The sequence below is a fragment of the Hippoglossus hippoglossus genome, chromosome 9 (genome assembly GCF_009819705.1).
Source record: "Hippoglossus hippoglossus isolate fHipHip1 chromosome 9, fHipHip1.pri, whole genome shotgun sequence".
Classification (NCBI taxonomy): domain Eukaryota; kingdom Metazoa; phylum Chordata; class Actinopteri; order Pleuronectiformes; family Pleuronectidae; genus Hippoglossus; species Hippoglossus hippoglossus.
The window spans coordinates 449,022-471,521 of record NC_047159.1 but is presented as its reverse complement, the minus strand read 5'-3'; the positions used below and the strand labels follow the sequence as shown (position 1 = coordinate 471,521).

At 46.6% G+C, this 22,500-nt stretch overlaps 1 protein-coding gene and 1 long non-coding RNA gene across 4 annotated transcripts in view; both read right to left on the bottom strand.

The window, feature by feature from the left end:
* The window catches only part of grin1b (glutamate receptor, ionotropic, N-methyl D-aspartate 1b), a 46,746-nt gene that overhangs the window by 15,528 nt on the left and 8,718 nt on the right, over positions 1 to 22,500 (bottom strand). For 2 of the 3 annotated variants that reach the window (XM_034597049.1, XM_034597050.1), the window contains 7 exons: positions 21,561 to 21,737; positions 8,280 to 8,342; positions 7,269 to 7,366; positions 6,115 to 6,236; positions 1,319 to 1,493; positions 474 to 621; positions 1 to 75 (listed from right to left, as the gene is read on the bottom strand). The exon at positions 1 to 75 is cut by the window's left edge and continues 12 nt beyond it. In XM_034597049.1, coding sequence (XP_034452940.1) covers positions 1 to 75; positions 474 to 621; positions 1,319 to 1,493; positions 6,115 to 6,236; positions 7,269 to 7,366; positions 8,280 to 8,342; positions 21,561 to 21,737 — 858 coding nt within the window. The remainder of the gene's footprint in view (positions 76 to 473; positions 622 to 1,318; positions 1,494 to 6,114; positions 6,237 to 7,268; positions 7,367 to 8,279; positions 8,343 to 21,560; positions 21,738 to 22,500) is intronic. The other variant, XM_034597051.1, reaches the window with a different exon arrangement.
* Positions 8,634 to 9,281, bottom strand: LOC117768566. The gene is made up of 3 exons (XR_004615082.1): positions 9,151 to 9,281; positions 9,072 to 9,098; positions 8,634 to 8,789 (listed from the first exon to the last, which is right to left on the bottom strand). It is a non-coding gene; the product is annotated as an uncharacterized LOC117768566 (long non-coding RNA).

Here is a 22,500-nt window from a genome sequence, read left to right as displayed (position 1 = left end):
CGACATCTGGTATCCAACTGGTTTCTCTGTCTCTCCTCCAGGCCAGATGATCTTCCTCTGAGGGTTCATCACAACCTGAGACACACACACAGGTTGTAATGTTGTTTCAGGCAGGTCTCAGTGTGTCACGATGACTGCATGATAGCATCAGTACTGAAGGGGTACATGCATATTTGAAGAGGCAGGAGATGAACACTCACACACTTATCTCTCTATAGTTGTGAGGACACTCATTGACATAATGCATACCCTAGCCCCTAGCTCTCACCTTAACCTAATTTTCAAAATGTCCTCACAATAATGGTATTGACCCCTAATTGCTCTATTGATAGACATGCACACACACACACAATCCAGACAAACCGTCCTGGTCTCATTGAATGTTTCTCTTCCGAGACACGAGGTGGACGGCTGCTGTTTTTCATCAGGTATAGAAGCAGGCGTAAGGACATTTAAAACCAGGTGTTCTCTACCTGTGATCCATTGAACACTCCGACCTGGACGAGGCGACCTGGCTTCTGGTAGTTCAGAATGCCGTAGGTGGCGAAACGGCGGTCGCCATCGTCGTTGAACTCAATCCGCCCTGTCAGACCGTCAGGGTACTTTGACGACATCAGCACCCTGAGGAGACAATCAGAGAGCAGAAGAGTCTAAGTCAGCTCAGGGGGAATCTGTTTTCTTTTGGGCTGGTGACTTGATTTAGATTTTTAACACGAGGATACGTGACTTGGAGTAAGAACAGGTCACATGATGCTGTGGCTGTGTCGCAGCAGAGACGCTGTGACAGAGTGTGACACTGGACAACATAAACAAACATGATTCAACTCGACCTGACGCTCTATATAGGTCAGTCAGAGAGGAGGAGGACGGAGCTTTACTATAGTCGTGTGAACATCAGATCAGTGAAGCGTCTCTGACTCGGAGCTTTTATCTCCGGTTGAAGCTGGAGGAAGTGACTCCACTCAGAGGATTAGAAACACAAACTGGATAAACCCATGAATGCACAGCGGCCACGCACGCTTCTTCACCCACGGATCAGTTGTTGGAGTGTTCACTGGCTGAGCCCACATCGTGTCACACAAAAAGCTACACGACTCTTAAGATTTGTCTAAAAATCTGTTGTATCGTGTCTGAGGGCAGAAGTGAAGGTGAAACAGGTACCGCACATTTAACTCTAATGATGTAATCCATATGTTTTCTACAGGAAGTAAACAGGAAATGAAACAAATGGTCCAGACTGAAGCTAAAAGTTACCAGAGGATCTGACAATGACTCTTCAGAACCGACCTCTGACCTGTGACCTGCTGGTGGTACTGACCGTTTGAAGAGCGGCCCGGTCCTCCAGATGTTGGTGTTCCCCACGCAGCCCCTCGGAGGCTCTGTGATGTTCTCCTTCTCAAATAGCTCCTGCAGAGATTGAGCCACCACCGACACGGCGTCCGCGATGTGAGCCGACTCGTTCTTACCATTAATCAGCTGGAGGCCCAGCAGGCCTGCAGACACACACACACACGCACACACACGGACACACACACACGCACACACACTCACACACACACACACACACACACACACACACACACACACACACACACACACACACACACACAGAAGGGAGTTACACTGGCTGCAGACTGAAGACGCCCTCATTCATACAGACAAGTTAATTAAAACATCTCACACACTTAATTTTACAGATGTAATTAAAAGAGTTTCGTGTAATTCAAACACACACACACTCAGGGCTTCAGGCGTCAGGTCAGTGTTGAGTACTACCATGGTGCATGCTGGGAGTTCACTCTGAGAATCCCAGCCGTTCGTCTCAGGACAGAAAAAGCTTTGTTATGAACTGTGTGGTGTTTTCCTTCAGCAGGAACTCGTCACATCTGTCCTCCAGCTGACCCGCAACAGCTGGCTAACACTGTTAGCATTAAAACCACTGAAACACAACAACAGGCTAAAGTCTCACCATCATTACGACTGGTACAGATGATAACAGATGTTAACATGGAAGTGGCAGCCAGCTATTTCTCCCAGAAACTCCAGGAACAGTACAGTTCCCTCCCAAACGTATATTTGCTCCCACTAAGTACAAAAAGCATTAAGGATTAAATGACATTAAAACTACAGATTTTTCAACTTCCCTCCAGAATTACAGCTAGCTAATGTCCCTCACTGAAACGAATGGAGCAGCTAGCTAAGCTTCGCTCCACAGGAGAGAGCTAGCGAACACACTGTGCTGAAACTGCAGAGAATAACAAGCTAAAACTTACTGCTACAGTTAGCATCCTGTATCTGAAACACTGGGTACAAGTGTACTCGCTAACACCACATTAGCTCATGTCTCTCCCTGACACACCATGTTTTAAATAATACATCAAAGCTCTCTTCAGCTAATTCAAAGGAAGGAGTTCCACTGGAGCATCGTATCATTTACACTGAGGAATGCTAACAATGCTAGCAGGCAGCTGAAGGACGTTTTCTGAAGTGACAAATGTCTGGTGAAGAAAAACAACATAGAGAATCCATAACGTCACAGTGTCTCTGTTTAGGGACTCGTTTCAGACGCAGCCTTGTCACATCCTGTCAGACAAACAGTTTATAATGATAATTATATGTTTAAGTATATAATAACCTGTTCAACACCTCAGAGACATGATGGTTTCATCTGACCTCTGCATGTCAAACTATATCTGCTGAAGGGGAACAGATGGTGTTCCCGAAGTAGATTTGTGGAGTTAGAGCAGGTTTACGAACCCTGCTCCTTCTGGGGATTCATTTCATGGCAGCTGTAGTTTTTCAGAAACTATTTATCAATATTTGATGAACTGTAAAATGGTGAAGGATTCAGCGTCTCATAGCTACAGTGGTTAGTGGTTTAAAAGAGATTTCTCAGGGAGAGACTGAAGACTGAGACGTTATAAGGAGACAATAAGGAGAATATGATGTGTTTACACGACGAGCTGAACCTCATTCAGCAGCAACTACACACAGAGGCTCTCTATAGGTAACAATATGTATAAATAGCTATACCCTCTATATACTGGGCAGTTCACTACACTGTGTAATAAGTGTAATCATTATAAATCATGTCAAACAGCTGATTTCTAAACCTGAGTTTTTACCATTTCTTTTTACAAGCGTTTCAATGCTCTGATACACTGTCGATGACATTTTGCATTTTCAGTAAATGTGAAATCACTGTATATTGTTTTAATTCCTTTACAGAGACACAATGTGTTTGTTGTATTTACATTAAAAAGGAGACGACTGTTCTTGTCATTCCCTTTTTTTAATCAGACTGAACTGACTTTAGATTATTTCATCATTTGAGTCTTTCAACAAGTCAGAGTTAGAGTCATAAGATAAAAAGTAGAGATGAAAATGTGAGACTGCGTCATGACACAAAGGCTTTGATCTGAAACAGTTTCCCTAAAAAGAAAGCTCCTCTAACAGAGACAAAGCAGCAGAGGATTATTTTCAGAGTACAGTCTTGCTGCACTTTAATGGATGATGAATCATTTTTGACACATCTGGAGACTGGTGGAAACAGATGTGTCAAAAATAACACATCATTTCTAAGAGTGCAGCAGCTGGCAGGTGAGGATGTTTTCTCAAACAAAAAGCCACAGCAACAGAGCGGGGAGCCGATTACCCAGCAGCCAGAGAGACGGACCACATCTGCTGAACACTTCATCAGCTCATCACATCTGAGACGGATTCGAATTCAAACTCTCAGCAGTGACGGAAAATAAATCAGAAATTACATTTAAAACTTCCTGTGTGTGTCTGTTGAAGATCTGAGCTGATTCAATGAATTAAAAATGTTGTCTTACTGGCCAAAAGCTTGTGGACACCCAAACACTGCAGTAACATGAGAAAGTACAAAGTCATGTGACTGAACTTCAACAGATTCAACATGAGTGGGTTCTTAATGTATAGAAACTAAACACTGTATTTAACAGTGAGGTATCTTCTCTGTACCAATCAAAGAGTCCGTTTCTTCTTGTGCCTGCTGAAATTTCATTCTTTCTTTTACTAAAAATAATTTGACATTTTTATGAATCAGTCATCTGAATGTACCTGACTACATTTCTCTGTATCACATTCACCGCGTTAAATATATCATTATGAATTATTGTTAATGCAGTAAAATACTGAAAAGATGTGATGTCACAGTTTGTGGGTCACATGATGATATAAATGAAACTCTGTGTGTCCACATACATTTGTCCATATAGTGAAGCTCTGTTTATATCACATGTTCATCTGGCTGACTGTGTAATCAGCTGAATCAATTAACTCCGCCCCCATGCTCCATGTTGCAGTGGGCGGGGCCTTCCTTGACCAATGGTAAAGGGCAAAGCATCAAGCAGGAAGCAGCGGCGGCATCTTACCAGTGTGTGTTCAGACATACATCAAGGTAACCGCGGTGACACAAGCCATTTATCACCAACCCCCCCATCCCCCACCTAATCAAACCTGCATTAAGCTCAACCCCTCCCCTCCCCGTATAGCAGCACATGTTATTGGCTACTGTGAGAACGGGCAGACGGGTGGGCGGACGACACACACTATAGAAAATGAAACAAACAAAAAGATGTTAGACACATTTAAAGCCACAGTTACAATGAGCCAGAGAAGAAGGTCGTGGTTCGGAACCTTTAAACACGTGTTTCTGTGTTTAAACGTTCAACCAGCGTCAGAAGAAACCAGAGAGGAACACACCAGGACGCTGAGAAGCTAACTGACGATGATGAGGATTAGCTTCCTTCATTGGAGACCTACAGCACCTCGAGAGAACGAGCGAGAGAGAGAGAGAGAGAGAGAGAGAGAGAGAGAGAGAGAGCACTGCTGCCATCCAATCACCTTGACAATGTCTGAAACAGCTGATTATGACCTTCTCACGACAGCTCAGTGATGATCTAAAGTCTGACTGCCAGACAACAGCTCACTGTCCAGTGAAGGAGAATGAATCAGCTGTTTGCAGTGAACTGATGATGAAGAGAGAATGACACTGAATCAACCATCAAACCTTAAACCATGAAGAATCGGCAGCGATGACGAGCAGCAATGAAAACGTCTTCAGGACGTGTGTGTGTCACTGAGTCTGATCACGTGTGTTTCATGTGTGTGATCAGAGTTATGACTCATTTCTGATGCTTTGTACAGAAAAATAACACTGAGGGTTTGAAGGTACTTCTAATATCCAGACTGTAAAAGCTAACTCTCCCACAACATCCTGACAACTTGCCAACAACATACTGATGCTGTAAAAAACATATTGTTTAAAAACCTGTTTACTGCAGTAAAACCTAAATCTGAAAAAACTTACAAATTAAATCTAATTAAAAATAATAACTGAACATTTTTCTTAACACCCAGTTAATGTCATCCAGACTTGTAGCTTCTTCAGGAGACTATAACCTTGGATGGTTAAAATATTATGGCTGATAATCAGAATCTTTGTTCAGAAAATGATTGATGGGATTTATACTTCTTGTTGAACTCCAAAACCACTGCAAACATTAATTATTTTTTCAACCAATTAAAACCCAGCTACCCTCACAACAAACACCCTAGCAACCACCAACAATTCTGAACCAGTCACACCAAGTAACAGCCTAAATACAGTTGGCCCAAACAGCCCATCATATACCTGGTACCACTTAGCTACATCAATGCAACCCAACTTATTGAACCGATTCTGATTAATGAAAAACTAACAAGACTAATTATCTATTATTATGAGTTCATATCTGATCGTGTATATTTATAATTCACCTCTGTTTCTTCTGTCGTTATCTACAGTGAACTTCTCTCTTCCTGTTAACAGATATGTTTTTAAACTCCAGAAGCTCAACATGAAACTGATGTGAGTGTAAATATAGAAACAGAATAAGTCAACAGACGTAAACAGCTCCTGGACACTTTCATGTATTTTTATCTGCAGCTTGGTTTTCACTGTGATGCTCAGTTTAACATCAGTGAAACCCATCAATCAATCAATCAATCAATGAATCAATCAATCAGACTGAGGTTTGGATGGAAGCAGAGCTGAGAGACAGAGTGAGGAAGGTTAGTGAGGAACAGAGGGAGCAGAGTTTGACGTACCGTCTGGAGCTTCACTCAGAGCTTTGCCAGTCATCTCTCTCTCTCCGACCAACCAGACGTAACCAGAGCCGGTCATGTTGAGCTGACGAGCTGCTTTATAGACGGCAGCAGCCTCATCCTCACTGAAAACACACAAACACACACATGAAGCTGCTGTTTCTACGTCTTCTATTCAGACTGTATCATTATACAGCTACTAATATATACAGACAATACATAATATATATGCTCTCAACCAATCAGGAGTCAGTATCAGCTGTCAATCATGACGTCTCGTCCTGTTTTTATATCATCAAATAAATAATTACTACAAACCCCCAGCTGGTAAACACCTATTAACACCTTGGACACCAGAAACCAACCATGGACTATTCTTGGTTCTTTACTGTTGAAAGAGTGTGGTCAGCCAGGTAATCAGGGTGTTCCAGAGGTCCCTCTCCTCAGCGACCCTTTCCAGGTCCTGCTGGAGCATCCTGAGGTGCTCCCAGGCATGATGGGATATTCAAATCCTCCAGGGTTTTCTGGGCAGACCCTTCTCCCAGTTGGGCATACCCAGCCCAGAAAACCTCCAATGGAAGGGCCGAAGGAGGATCCTGATCAGATGACCAAGCAACCTCAAATGGTCTGTTTCAAAGAAGCTGGAGCTCTACTCCGAGCTCCCTCGTGATGTCCCAACTCCTCTACCTGGCTCTAAGGCTGAGTCCAGACAGGCCATGTATAAAAAGCTAATGAGCAAGGTGAGGCTCTGAACATAGATGAACTGGTAAATCAAAGGTTTTGTCTTTAGGCTCAGCTCTTTCTTCACCATGCCTGCATCCCCACTGATGCTGCACTGAACCTCCTGTCCACCTCCCACTCCATCGGACCCTGAGCCACTTATACTCCTTCAGCTGGGGTCGAAACTCGTCCCCAACCAGGAGAGAGAAATCCACAGTTTGGTAGTTGTCTAATAATGAATGTTTCTCAGTCTTGAGAAAAAAAGATGTTAATATCAAGGAGACAAATAGATAAAGTTAATGTGAAGTTGTGAAGCAGTAGCTACAACCCAATAGAAACCAGCCCAGTTGAGATTAACCCAAATTCCCAATCAAATGCCTGATAACAACCTAGTAAAACCACCTGGAAACCAGGATGAATATCTGTTTTGTACAAACCTGGCAGAGAGGATGATGACTCGAGCCTCCAGGTCTTTGGCCTCCAGCAGTAGAGCTGTCAGGTTGGTGTCCTGGCTGAACAGCAGCACCTTCTCTGCCTGAAGGACCAACGTGCAGGGCAACAAGCGACGGCGCAGGGCAACAGGGAGCATCGTAGAATAATGAGAAACGTGGCAAAACAAAACACCACAGAACACATCGTAGGACAGGCATTGTTAACTCAGAACCATCAAGATCCCCTCCCATTTAAACAACCTGTCCCCCACCCCTTCCCGAAACCCAGCCTCGACCATGCTCCCTCTTACCCACGCTACCATGGGTGGAGGGGGGCAGGGCCAATAAACGGAGACAAAGGTGTTGGAGATCTGCTGAACTGAAAGAAAACTCAAAGTTGAAGCTTGACTACAACGAAGGAGGGGCAAAAAGTTGTGCGTGGTGTGTTGGCGCATGCAAACTGAGGCGCTTTCAAGACTCCAACCAACCAACCAATCAGGGACGTGCATGTTAGAGAGCGCTGATGCAACCGCAAATTAAAAAAAAGATTTGAGTGAAGAGAAGGAGGGGAGGAGGGAGGCGAGGAGTACAGGAGCAGGAGGAGGGGTGGAGAAAGTGGTTCATTTCCCCAAAGAAAGAGAAAAGGAGGTTTGATGTTGCAGAGGAGTGAGAGGATCCTGTTGTGTTCCTCAGATCTGCAGACAGAGCCAAGCCTCAGCCTGACCACATGCAACCCTTCACATGGAACTCAGAGGGGAGGAAGAGGGGGAGTGGGGGGAGGAAGAGGAAGGGCGTCTCTGCTAGCGAGTGTAAACCCATTCCCAGTGTGCAGGACTCATGACAAATCAAAAGAAAGAAAGAGATGGTGGAGAAAAGACGTGCCACCAGGATAAGAGTCTATCTCTGGAGCTGGGCTGGATTCTGGGCGGGCGGGGCTGACTGGTGTGTTCGGCCACTACTGGGCGAGCTCAGAGATTTGTTGGGCGGCGTGCATCATTTGACCATGCAAGTTTATACCTTGGGTGTTCTCCTGAAGTCAAAGTTCTGTTGGTCGAGGTTTTCATAGTTCCTGTTTTTAGTCTGATGGGTAATGTGCACAGAGAAAATATGCAGACACAGAAGAAGATTATAGACAGTCAGAGAAAATGAGGTAAAGCATATAACAAATGATGTGTGCTTCAAGTCAGGAGGCTGGAGGGAGCACGCAGACACACCACAGACTGTCCACTGTCCACCTGTCCACTGTCTGTCCACCTGTCCAATGTCTGTCCAACTGTCCACTGTCCACCTGTCTGTCCACCTGTCCAATGTCTGTCCACTGTCTGTCCACATGTCCACTGTCCGTTCACCTGTCTACTGTCTGTCCACCTGTCCACTGTCTGTCCAACTGTCCAATGTCTGTCCACCTGTCCACTGTCTGTCCACCTGTCCAATGTCTGTCCACCTGTCCAATGTCTGTCCACTGTCTGTCCAACTGTCCACTGTCTGTCCAACTGTACATCTGTCCACTGTCTGTCCAACTGTCCACTGTCTGTCCACATGTCCACTGTCCGTCCACCTGTCTACTGTCTGTCCACCTGTCCACTGTCTGTCCACCTGTCCGTCCACCTGTCCACTGTCCTCCTGTACATCTGTCCACTGTCTGTCCAACTGTCCACCTGTCTGTCCACCTGTCCACTGTCTGTTCAACTGTCCACCTGTACATCTGCCCACCTGTCTGTCCACCTGTCCACTGTCTGTCCACCTTCACACCTGTCCGTCCAACTGTACATCTGTCCACCTGTACGTTTGCCCATCTGGCTGTCCAACTGTCTGTCCACCTACACATCTGTCTACCTATATATCTGTCCACCTGTCTGTTAACCTATCTGTCCAGCTGTCTGTCCACCTGTCTGTCCACCTATCTGTCCAGCTGTTTGTCCACTTGTCTGTCCATAGGTCCACCTGTCCACTGTCTGTCCACCTGTCTGTCTGTTTTCAGTGACATTAAATGATTTTTTTCAGTGAATAGAGGTTCCACTACTTGTCCACATCCATTATTAATAACTTTTATTTTATCTTAAAAACTTTCACTTTATCTTTTTATTCTTAAATCAAAGTCAAATTTAAAAATGTTCTCAGATAATAATCACCTCCATCAAGTCCTCCCAGATCACACATAACATAAAATGATTTCATACGTGAAGCTTTAATGTGCCTGTTTGTGAAGTGATGACATCAGAAAGTCGGTTTCAAACACACTAAGTTGTCTTATATCTCATATGGGAAATATTTTAAAAACATGTTTCACTAGTACTGACTCTGTCACTTTTTCAAGTACTTCATTTCTTGTAGAATGAACACAGTAAGATTATAATGGGGAAAAAAATGTTGGTAAAGATGTGAATCCATCTACGGCATTTAATTTTAGAAGGCGACTGGAAAGACAGCTACTGATGAATAACTGTGACCTTCACAGTTTATTCCTTCAGCTGTATTTATTTTGGGAGATAAGCTCAGATCTGCTGCTGTGAACAGATCAGTGGTTTATTTTTAGAGCAGAGAACAGAAGAAAAATCAACCGTAAACCTGTCGAAGTCTGATCCTGAACAACAAACAAGTTTTATTTTAGTTCAATGCTCTGGATGAACTCTACAATGAAAAGATTTAAGACTAAATCATCTGTCCGTCTGTCCACAGATGTTTCAGACAAATGACCGTATGTCCAGAATAAGGTTAGCCTAGCTTAGCACAAAGACAAACTCCATTTAAAAACTTAATGAAATGTGATTTATACAGCTAGCTTACTGTAAGAACACAGTTCAAACACTGTTAGCCCCTAAAGCTAACTAAAGAAAAGTGTTAGCTCAGTCAATCAGCAGAGTTAGCATATGCTGTCAGTTTGATAAATATTAGCATTGTAGCTTCGCTCTATCAAAACAGAAAATAAAAATGTAGCTCATGTAGTAGAAACAGTTTGTTCCTCTGTGCACTAGCTGTCTATTTCTATTGATATGTTTCTTATTTTTATTCTTAAACTGCTATTTTGTTACTTAGACTAAAAAACGACTTTGCCTACAGTCCATATCTACCATCACTAAAACGATTCACATTAGCTCTGTATGCTAGCTGTTACCTGTGGCCTAATTAAGGGGCCGCATCCTCCGAAGGACTCTGTAAAAAAGAAGGCGGGGCCTCTGGAGGCTGAGCTGCAGTGAAATGTTTGTTTTAATTTTTTTCTCTATTTGAATTTTCTTCACTATTTGCTGCTATTATTGTTTTTCATGCATATATTTGTATATATTTTGACACTTCCATATCTTGACTAGAGAGACAAGCCTCTTACAATTTCATTGTACCTTCGTATAATGACAACCTTGAATCTTTGAGTCTTGAATGTATCTGTGTCACCAGCTTGGCTCTTACAGTTGCATCATCAGCTACTTTGAGCGGCTACATCAGCTCAGTCAAGTGAACAGCGAGCTCGTTAGGACGGACCCTTCTGTCAGATCCATTTGAAGGAGCCTTTGAAATGGGGAAGCCAAATCGTACTGCTGTCTTTAATTGCAGCGTCTGAACTGGGACAAAGCTACTGTCCATCTTAGCTTCGTCTTTCTGTTGAGTTACTCAGCCTGTCCAGTTGTGTTCTATTATTGAAGAAACACACACAACTCACTCAGCAGAGTCCTGATCCGGCACCTGAACACATTCTCTAACACAAACTGTGTCTGATCCAACACATTTACCTCTTTTATTCCAAAATTAGCAGGTTTTTCAAACGTGGTACAGATGGCGTTCTCACATCTCGCAGTATTGCCTGATTAGTGCGTTCACATTTCCATCGCTGCCAATCAGAGCCGATAAAGAGTTTAAGTTCTGCTTCCTCATTTTAGTTCATCAGACCAACACCAGGACAAAGCTCCAACAAAACATCTACAGGACCATGAATCCACAGACGTCCCACCGTCACGGTTCTCCAGGTGCCGGAGACAAAGGTTTCATCTGGATTCAGTGTGTTTAAGGTTTTAAATGTTGTAAATGTCCTGTAACATTCTCGAACAAACTTCTCACACAAAAACACAAACATCAGTAAACAACAAGCTACTGTTTTCTTTCTAAATAAACTGCAGCTCATTAGAAGCCTCCTCCCATATACCAGGTCAGTAAAGTTTAATTTTCTCTGAGCCGAGGATGAACCGATCTGTCCTCTCAGGAAACGTCCTGTGATGTTGAGCCGGAGCGGCGGCGGAGCGTCCCATTAGTCCTCGAACCACTCCAAACGTTAATCTCATTAAATTTACATCCGCAGTCCCTGAACACCACACACACACACAAACACACGTTGGTACTTCTATCTTAGTGAGGACATTGGCATAATGCATTCCCTAGCCCCCCACACCTAACCTTAGCCATCAAAACTAAATACCTAACCCTAACCCAAACCTAAAACCAAGTCTTAACCCTCAAACAGTTCATTGAAAGAGCGAGGACCGGTCAAAATGTCCTCACTCTGTAGGTCTATGCTTAAAATGGTCCTCACAAAGTAATAAGTACAGGAACACACATACACACACGTACGCATACGTACGCACACGATGTAACAAATTATGTTATATTCTCACCAGTCTGCAAAATACCAACTGTGTTTTAAGAAAAACATGTTTGATTCACAATGTCCAGGGGACGTACTACACTACCCACAATCCTCAGGTGTTGTAAAGACGTCTCTGACTGGTGGAGTTCACTGTTACCATGGAAATATTTACCACAATGAAAATCCTGTTGGCTACAATCAGATGGTTCATGTTACTACACAAATTAAAACACTAATCAAACATCAATATATTACAACACCATATTAACAAGGTGCAACTGATGAAGAAGCAGCAGGAAGTTAAATCTCACGGTTCATCTCGTCGCTGCTCGGTTTGTATAAAGATTTTCTGAATGAGAAATTGAACCAGAGACGTTGTGACGGTGGACGCTCACGGTGACGGTGGACGCTCACGGTGACGGTGGACGCTCACGGTGACGTTACACTCTGAAACGTCGCTAACATTTCTACAGGTGAACTCCAGAGAGAGAATGACTGCGATTGATTAGCAAGAGCCCAGCTGGCAAGCATGTTAGCAGTTAGCTTTCCACTTACACATTAGCAGCCACTGAGTCTTGAACGAAATATATCATTAAACAGCGTGGATTCATTTCTTTGTAAAGTGTAAGGTTTAAAATCTGCTTTACTTTATGGATTAAAACAACGTTTACTGTGAAGCATCCGCAGAATTAGCCACATGCTAGCTCGTAGCTCGTTGTGTCGCTGGCTCGTTAACTGTAATTTCATATGATGATACAGACGAGGGTTCACTTGAAGTTAATGGATGAATACAGAGCGTGAGCTGCTGCTGTGATGTTTATTACATTATGAATCACAAATGTTTAATTCAGAAACTCACCTACTTTAACTCGTGTGCTGTAATATTCATGTCTCCTCTAATATTCATGAAGGTCTTTGGCTCAAACTGTGAAACAGGAAGTCACATTTAAACTTCACTAAACTTTCCTTCTCTTCATTATGAAATATTGTCCACTCTTTTCTTTTTCTTATTTTGAGGCTCAGGGTTAAGACGTTATTTGTTGTTGATAAAATATCCAGAGGTCCTGAGGTTCCACACCAGAGAAGAGACGGACGTGTGGACAGACGGTCGGACAGAGACACAGACAGGTGGTTGAACAGCTGTGACAGAAGCAGCTGAGATGTGTTCGCACGACTCCGACTCTCCATCGGTGTCGAGCTGATGAAACCAGACAACAGATGGAGGTGAAGAACTGAGAGATGACATGACGGACAGAGAGAGACAGAGAGAGAGTGAGGACAGAGACAGAGACAGAGAGAGAGAGAGAGACAGAGAGAGAGACAGAGAGAGAGTGAGGACAGAGACAGAGAGAGAGAGAGAGAGAGAGAGAGAGAGACAGAGAGAGACATAGAAAGACAGAGAGAGAGAGACAGAGAGAGAGAGAGAGAGACAGAGTGAGGACAGAGACAGAGTGAGGACAGAGAGAGAGAGAGAGAGAGAGAGAGAGACAGAGAGAGAGAGAGAGAGAGAGAGAGAGAGAGAGTGAGGACAGAGACAGAGACAGAGAGAGAGAGAGAGAGAGAGACAGAGAGAGAGACAGAGAGAGAGACAGAGAGAGAGAGACAGAGAGAGAGAGAGAGAGAGAGAGAGAGAGAGAGACAGAGAGAGAGAGAGAGAGAGAGAGAGAGACAGAGAGAGAGAGAGAGAGAGAGACAGAGAGAGAGAGAGAGAGAGAGACAGAGACAGAGAGAGAGAGAGAGACAGAGAGAGAGAGAGAGAGAGAGAGAGAGAGAGAGAGACAGAGAGAGAGAGAGAGAGAGAGAGAGAGAGAGACAGAGAGAGAGAGACAGAGAGAGAGAGAGAGAGAGAGAGACAGAGAGAGAGAGAGAGAGAGAGAGACAGAGAGAGAGACAGAGACAGAGAGAGAGAGAGACAGAGAGAGAGAGAGAGAGAGACAGAGACAGAGAGAGAGAGAGAGAGAGAGAGAGACAGAGAGAGAGAGACAGAGAGACAGAGAGAGAGAGAGAGAGAGAGAGAGAGACAGAGAGACAGAGAGAGAGAGAGAGAGACAGAGAGAGAGAGAGAGAGAGAGAGAGAGAGAGAGAGAGAGAGAGACAGAGAGAGAGAGAGAGAGAGAGAGAGACAGAGAGAGAGACAGAGACAGAGAGAGAGAGAGAGAGAGAGAGAGAGACAGAGAGAGAGAGAGAGACAGAGACAGAGAGAGAGAGAGAGAGAGAGAGAGACAGAGACAGCGAATAGATGAAAAATAAAAAGCAGTCAAACCTCCACCATGTTATTTTACAAGTAGAAATGTTTCACTGAAGATTGATGAGAAAAGAATGAAAATGGTTTTATTTCTTTGTTTGTTTCCTGATCAGATAAAAACATTTGTAACAAAAGGGATTTACTCAGATCAAAGATCAAAGATCAATAATCATCATCAGATTTATTCCAGAGAAACACAAACACTAAGTTCACTTGGTGGAAATCTAGAAAGAAACAGAAGAAAACGCAGCGATGAAAGACAAGCTGCAGTGAAGCCAGGAGAATGATGGAGGGATGATGAGGGATGATGAGGGATGGTGGAGGGATGGTGGAGGGATGGTGGAGGGATGATGAGGGATGATGAGGGATGATGGAGGGATGGTGGAGGGATGATAGAGGGATGGTGGAGGGATGATGAGGGATGATGGAGGGATGATGGAGGGATGGTGGAGGGATGGTGGAGGGATGATAGAGGGATGATAGAGGGATGGTGGAGGGATGGTGGAGGGATGATGAGGGATGATGGAGGGATGATGGAGGGATGGTGGAGGGATGGTGGAGGGATGATAGAGGGATGGTGGAGGGATGATGAGGGATGGTGGAGGGATGGTGGAGGGATGATGAGGGATGATGGAGGGATGATGGAGGGATGGTGGAGGGATGATAGAGGGATGGTGGAGGGATGGTGGAGGGATGGTGGAGGGATGATGGAGGGATGATGGAGGGATGGTGGAGGGATGGTGGAGGGATGATAGAGGGATGGTGGAGGGATGGTGGAGGGATGATGGAGGGATGATGGAGGGATGGTGGAGGGATGATAGAGGGATGGTGGAGGGATGATGAGGGATGGTGGAGGGATGGTGGAGGGATGATGAGGGATGATGGAGGGATGATGGAGGGATGGTGGAGGGATGATAGAGGGATGATAGAGGGATGATGGAGGGATGGTGGAGGGATGATGAGGGATGATGGAGGGATGATAGAGGGATGATAGAGGGATGGTGGAGGGATGATAGAGGGATGATGGAGGGATGATAGAGGGATGGTGGAGGGATGATGGAGGGATGATAGAGGGATGGTGGAGGGATGATAGAGGGATGGTGGAGGGATGATGGAGGGATGATAGAGGGATGGTGGAGGGATGATAGAGGGATGATGGAGGGATGATAGAGGGATGGTGGAGGGATGATAGAGGGATGGTGGAGGGATGGTGGAGGGATGATGGAGGGATGGTGGAGGGATGATAGAGGGATGGTGGAGGGATGATGGAGGGATGATAGAGGGATGGTGGAGGGATGATAGAGGGATGATGGAGGGATGATAGAGGGATGGTGGAGGGATGATAGAGGGATGGTGGAGGGATGATGAGGGATGATAGAGGGATGGTGGAGGGATGATGGAGGGATGATAGAGGGATGGTGGAGGGATGATGGAGGGATGATGAGGGATGATAGAGGGATGATAGAGGGATGGTGGAGGGATGATGGAGGGATGATAGAGGGATGGTGGAGGGATGGTGGAGGGATGATGGAGGGATGATGGAGGGATGATGGAGGGATGGTGGAGGGATGATAGAGGGATGATGGAGGGATGGTGGAGGGATGGTGGAGGGATGATAGAGGGATGATGGAGGGATGATGGAGGGATGATAGAGGGATGATAGAGGGATGGTGGAGGGATGATGGAGGGATGATAGAGGGATGGTGGAGGGATGATAGAGGGATGGTGGAGGGATGATAGAGGGATGATGGAGGGATGATAGAGGGATGGTGGAGGGATGATGGAGGGATGATAGAGGGATGGTGGAGGGATGATAGAGGGATGGATGGAGGGATGATAGAGGGATGATGGAGGGATGGTGGAGGGATGATGGAGGGATGATAGAGGGATGGTGGAGGGATGATAGAGGGATGATAGAGGGATGGTGGAGGGATGATGGAGGGATGATAGAGGGATGGTGGAGGGATGATAGAGGGATGGTGGAGGGATGATAGAGGGATGATGGAGGGATGGTGGAGGGATGATGAGGGATGATAGAGGGATGATGAGGGATGGTGGAGGGATGATAGAGGGATGATGAGAGATGATGGAGGGATGGTGGAGGGATGATGGAGGGATGATAGAGGGATGGTGGAGGGATGATGGAGGGATGATAGAGGGATGGTGGAGGGATGATAGAGGGATGATGGAGGGATGATAGAGGGATGGTGGAGGGATGATAGAGGGATGATAGAGGGATGATAGAGGGATGGTGGAGGGATGATGGAGGGATGATAGAGGGATGATAGAGTGATGATAGAGGGATGGTGGAGGGATGATGGAGGGATGATAGAGGGATGGTGGAGGGATGGTGGAGGGATGATAGAGGGATGATAGAGGGATGATAGAGGGATGGTGGAGGGATGATGGAGGGATGATAGAGGGATGATAGAGTGATGATGAGGGATGATAGAGGGATGATGAGGGATGATGAGGGATGATGGAGGGATGATAGAGGGATGGTGGAGGGATGGTGGAGGGATGGTGGAGGGATGATGAGGGATGATAGAGGGATGATGAGGGATGGTGGAGGGATGATAGAGGGATGATAGAGGGATGGTGGAGGGATGATAGAGGGATGGTGGAGGGATGATAGAGGGATGATGGAGGGATGATGGAGGGATGGTGGAGGGATGATGAGGGATGATAGAGGGATGATGAGGGATGATGAGGGATGATGGAGGGATGATAGAGGGATGGTGGAGGGATGGTGGAGGGATGGTGGAGGGATGATGAGGGATGATAGAGGGATGATGAGGGATGGTGGAGGGATGATAGAGGGATGATAGAGGGATGGTGGAGGGATGATAGAGGGATGGTGGAGGGATGATGGAGGGATGGTGGAGGGATGGTGGAGGGATGGTGGAGGGATGATGAGGGATGATAGAGGGATGATGGAGGGATGATAGAGGGATGATGGAGGGATGGTGGAGGGATGATGGAGGGATGGTGGAGGGATGGTGGAGGGATGGTGGAGGGATGGTGGAGGGATGGTGGAGGGATGATGGAGGGATGGTGGAGGGATGGTGGAGGGATGATGGAGGGATGGTGGAGGGATGATGGAGGGATGGTGGAGGGATGATGAGGGATGATAGAGGGATGATGAGGGATGGTGGAGGGATGATAGAGGGATGATAGAGGGATGGTGGAGGGATGATGGAGGGATGGTGGAGGGATGGTGGAGGGATGGTGGAGGGATGATGAGGGATGATAGAGGGATGATGGAGGGATGATGAGAGATGATGGAGGGATGATAGAGGGATGATAGAGGGATGGTGGAGGGATGATAGAGGGATGATGGAGGGATGGTGGAGGGATGATGAGAGATGGTGGAGGGATGGTGGAGGGATGATGGAGGAATGATAGAGGGATGATAGAGGGATGATGAGGGATGATGGAGGGATGATAGAGGGATGATGGAGGGATGGTGGAGGGATGATGGAGGGATGGTGGAGGGATGGTGGAGGGATGATGGAGGGATGGTGGAGGGATGATAGAGGGATGATGGAGGGATGGTGGAGGGATGATGAGGGATGATAGAGGGATGATAGAGGGATGATGGAGGGATGGTGGAGGGATGATGAGGGATGATAGAGGGATGATGGAGGGATGATGAGAGATGATGGAGGGATGGTGGAGGGATGATGGAGGAATGATAGAGGGATGATAGAGGGATGATGAGGGATGATGGAGGGATGATAGAGGGATGATGGAGGGATGGTGGAGGGATGATGGAGGGATGGTGGAGGGATGGTGGAGGGATGATGGAGGGATGGTGGAGGGATGATGGAGGGATGGTGGAGGGATGATAGAGGGATGATAGAGGGATGATAGAGGGATGGTGGAGGGATGATAGAGGGATGATAGAGGGATGGTAGAGGGATGGTGGAGGGATGATGGAGGGATGATGAGAGATGATGGAGGGATGGTGGAGGGATGATGGAGGAATGATGAGGGATGATAGAGGGATGATGGAGGGATGATGAGAGATGATGGAGGGATGGTGGAGGGATGATGGAGGAATGATAGAGGGATGATAGAGGGATGATGAGGGATGATGGAGGGATGATAGAGGGATGATGGAGGGATGGTGGAGGGATGATGGAGGGATGGTGGAGGGATGGTGGAGGGATGATGGAGGGATGGTGGAGGGATGGGTGGAGGGATGATGGAGGGATGGTGGAGGGATGGTGGAGGGATGATAGAGGGATGATAGAGGGATGATAGAGGGATGGTGGAGGGATGATGGAGGGATGGTGGAGGGATGGTGGAGGGATGATGAGGGATGATAGAGGGATGATGGAGGGATGATGAGAGATGATGGAGGGATGGTGGAGGGATGATGGAGGAATGATGAGGGATGATAGAGGGATGATGAGAGATGATGGAGGGATGGTGGAGGGATGATGGAGGAATGATGAGGGATGATAGAGGGATGATGGAGGGATGATGAGAGATGATGGAGGGATGGTGGAGGGATGATAGAGGGATGATGAGGGATGATGGAGGGATGATAGAGGGATGATGGAGGGATGGTGGAGGGATGATGGAGGGATGGTGGAGGGATGGTGGAGGGATGATGGAGGGATGGTGGAGGGATGGTGGAGGGATGATGGAGGGATGGTGGAGGGATGATAGAGGGATGATAGAGGGATGATAGAGGGATGATAGAGGGATGGTAGAGGGATGGTGGAGGGATGGTAGAGGGATGGTGGAGGGATGATGGAGGGATGGTGGAGGGATGATAGAGGGATGATAGAGGGATGATAGAGGGATGGTAGAGGGATGGTAGAGGGATGATAGAGGGATGGTAGAGGGATGATAGAGGGATGGTGGAGGGATGGTAGAGGGATGATAGAGGGATGGTAGAGGGATGATAGAGGGATGATAGAGGGATGATAGAGGGATGATAGAGGGATGGTAGAGGGATGGTAGAGGGATGATAGAGGGATGGTAGAGGGATGGTGGAGGGATGATGGAGGGATGATAGAGGGATGATGGAGGGATGATAGAGGGATGATGGAGGGATGATGAGGGATGATGAGGGATGATAGAGGGATGATGGAGGGATGATAGAGGGATGATGGAGGGATGATGAGGGATGATGAGGGATGATAGAGGGATGATAGAGGGATGATAGAGGGATGATAGAGGGATGGTAGAGGGATGATAGAGGGATGATAGAGGGATGATAGAGGGATGGTAGAGGGATGGTGGAGGGATGATAGAGGGATGGTGGAGGGATGGTGGAGGGATGGTGGAGGGATGATGGAGGGATGGTGGAGGGATGGTGGAGGGATGGTGGAGGGATGATAGAGGGATGATGGAGGGATGGTAGAGGGATGATAGAGGGATGATAGAGGGATGATGGAGGGATGATAGAGGGATGATGGAGGGATGATGAGGGATGATGAGGGATGATAGAGGGATGATAGAGGGATGATAGAGGGATGATAGAGGGATGGTAGAGGGATGATAGAGGGATGATAGAGGGATGATAGAGGGATGGTAGAGGGATGGTGGAGGGATGATAGAGGGATGGTGGAGGGATGGTGGAGGGATGGTGGAGGGATGATGGAGGGATGGTGGAGGGATGGTGGAGGGATGGTGGAGGGATGATAGAGGGATGATGGAGGGATGGTAGAGGGATGATAGAGGGATGATAGAGGGATGATAGAGGGATGGTAGAGGGATGGTAGAGGGATGGTGGAGGGATGATAGAGGGATGAAACACACACACAGACCCACACACTGTGTATGTACGTGTATGTGTGACTGTGTATGTGTGTCTGTGTGTGTGTCCCTCTGTGTGTGTGTCTCTGTGTGTGTCTGTGTGTGTCTGTGTGTGTCTGTGTCTCTGTGTGTGTGTCCCTCTGTGTGTGTGTCTGTGTGTGTCTGTGTGTGTCTGTGTGTGTCTGTGTCTCTATGTCTCTGTGTGTGTCTCTGTGTCTCTGTGTGTGTCTGTGTGTGTCTTTGTGTCTGTGTGTGTGTGTCTGTGTGTCTGTGTGTGTGTGTCTGTGTCTCTGTGTGTGTCTGTGTGTCTGTGTGTCTGTGTGTGTCTGTGTGTCTCTGTGTGTGTCTCTATGTCTCTATGTGTGTCTGTGTGTGTCTGTGTGTCTGTGTGTGTCTGTGTGTGTCTGTATGTGTCTGTGTCTCTGTGTCTCTGTGTGTCTCTATGTCTCTGTGTGTGTCTGTGTGTGTCTGTGTGTGTCTGTGTCTCTGTGTCTCTGTGTGTCTCTATGTCTCTGTGTGTGTCTGTGTGTGTCTGTGTCTCTGTGTCTCTGTGTGTCTCTATGTCTCTCTGTGTGTCTGTGTCTCTGTGTGTCTCTGTGTCTCTGTGTGTGTCTCTGTGTGTCTGTGTGTCTGTGTCTTTGTGTGTCTCTGTGTCTCTGTGTGTGTCTGTGTGTGTCTGTGTCTCTGTGTGTCTCTATGTCTCTGTGTGTCTCTGTGTCTCTGTGTGTCTCTATGTCTCTGTGTGTGTCTGTGTGTCTCTGTGTGTCTCTGTGTCTCTGTGTGTCTCTATGTCTCTGTGTGTGTCTCTATGTCTCTATGTCTCTGTGTGTGTCTGTGTGTCTCTGTGTGTCTCTGTGTCTCTGTGTCTCTGTGTGTGTCTCTATGTGTCTGTGTCTCTGTGTGTGTCTGTGTGTGTCTGTGTCTCTGTGTGTGTCTCTATGTGTCTGTGTCTCTGTGTGTGTCTGTGTGTGTCTGTGTGTGTCTGTGTCTCTGTGTGTCTCTATGTCTCTGTGTGTGTCTCTATGTGTCTGTGTCTCTGTGTGTGTCTGTGTGTGTCTGTGTCTCTGTGTGTCTCTATGTCTCTGTGTGTGTCTGTGTGTGTCTGTGTCTCTGTGTGTCTCTATGTCTCTGTGTGTGTCTGTGTGTCTCTGTGTGTCTCTGTGTCTCTGTGTGTCTCTATGTCTCTGTGTGTGTCTCTATGTCTCTATGTCTCTGTGTGTGTCTGTGTGTCTCTGTGTGTCTCTGTGTCTCTGTGTGTGTCTCTATGTGTCTGTGTCTCTGTGTGTGTCTGTGTGTGTCTGTGTCTCTGTGTGTCTCTGTGTCTCTGTGTGTGTCTCTATGTGTCTGTGTCTCTGTGTGTGTCTGTGTGTGTCTGTGTGTGTCTGTGTCTCTGTGTGTCTCTATGTCTCTGTGTGTGTCTCTATGTGTCTGTGTCTCTGTGTGTGTCTGTGTGTGTCTGTGTGTGTCTGTGTCTCTGTGTGTCTCTATGTCTCTGTGTGTGTCTCTATGTCTCTATGTCTCTGTGTGTGTCTGTGTGTCTCTGTGTGTCTCTGTGTCTCTGTGTGTGTCTGTGTGTGTCTGTGTCTCTGTGTGTCTCTGTGTCTCTGTGTGTGTGTCTCTGTGTGTCTGTGTCTCTGTGTGTCTCTATGTCTCTGTGTGTGTCTCTATGTGTCTGTGTCTCTGTGTGTGTCTGTGTGTGTCAGCTGACCTTGGTCTCTCTCTCCTCCAGCAGTGTCTCCAGTCTCTTCTGTGCAGCTCGTCCTTCGTGGTCGTCGCTGACGATGAGGATGATGTGGTTCCACCTGAACTCTCTCATGAGGTCGAACCAGACCTGAGCCTGGTGTGAATACGGAGGAACCGTCCTCAGGAAGGACAGGTGGATGCTCTGGGGACCACGACCAACGTGTTAGTGTTGAGAACTTTATTAACAATGACACACAACCAGAGGAAGGAAGTAACACAAATATCTGTACTTTGATTTGATTTGAAGTCTCAGTCGATAGAAATAATCTTCAGAGGGAAACTTTTATACTTTGAGACGTTTCAGAGCCTGAACTTTTATATTTTTACTGGAGTAAAGCGGCTGAATCAGTACTTTTACTTTTACTTGAGGAGTATCTGAGCCTCTGCTTGGGTAAAGAATGTGTGGACTTTTGCCTCCTTTGCTGAAAACACACGTCACATGACCGTTCACATCCACTGGTCACGTGATGTAAACAGGAAGTAGATTGTCTCTGCAGCTGGTTGCTTAGTAACAGAAACTCCTCTGAAGGAGGAGCAGTGAAGAGTCAGAGCAGGGACGACGAGGTGGAACTGTTACCGACAGGAAGTGTTAGAAACAGGAAGTGTTACTGACAGGAAGTGTTAGCTTTGTGTTCACCGCTGGTAGTCGAGTCACGTGACTGATGAGAACCAATCAGGAAGAGAACGTGTCATCGTTTACTAAAGTCTCAGTTTCTGTTCAGACTGAAACTCAAACCCAGAGTTTTCAAACTGACACGAGACCAGTTTACACAAGTCTCTGATCCAGAGGCTGGAAAACTCCAGCAGGCGTAACCATAGCAACAGATGCTCCCTGCACAGTGACAGTATTTGGTGAAGTATATGGTGGAGATACATTTAGCTGATCATCACAGGACAATTATTTC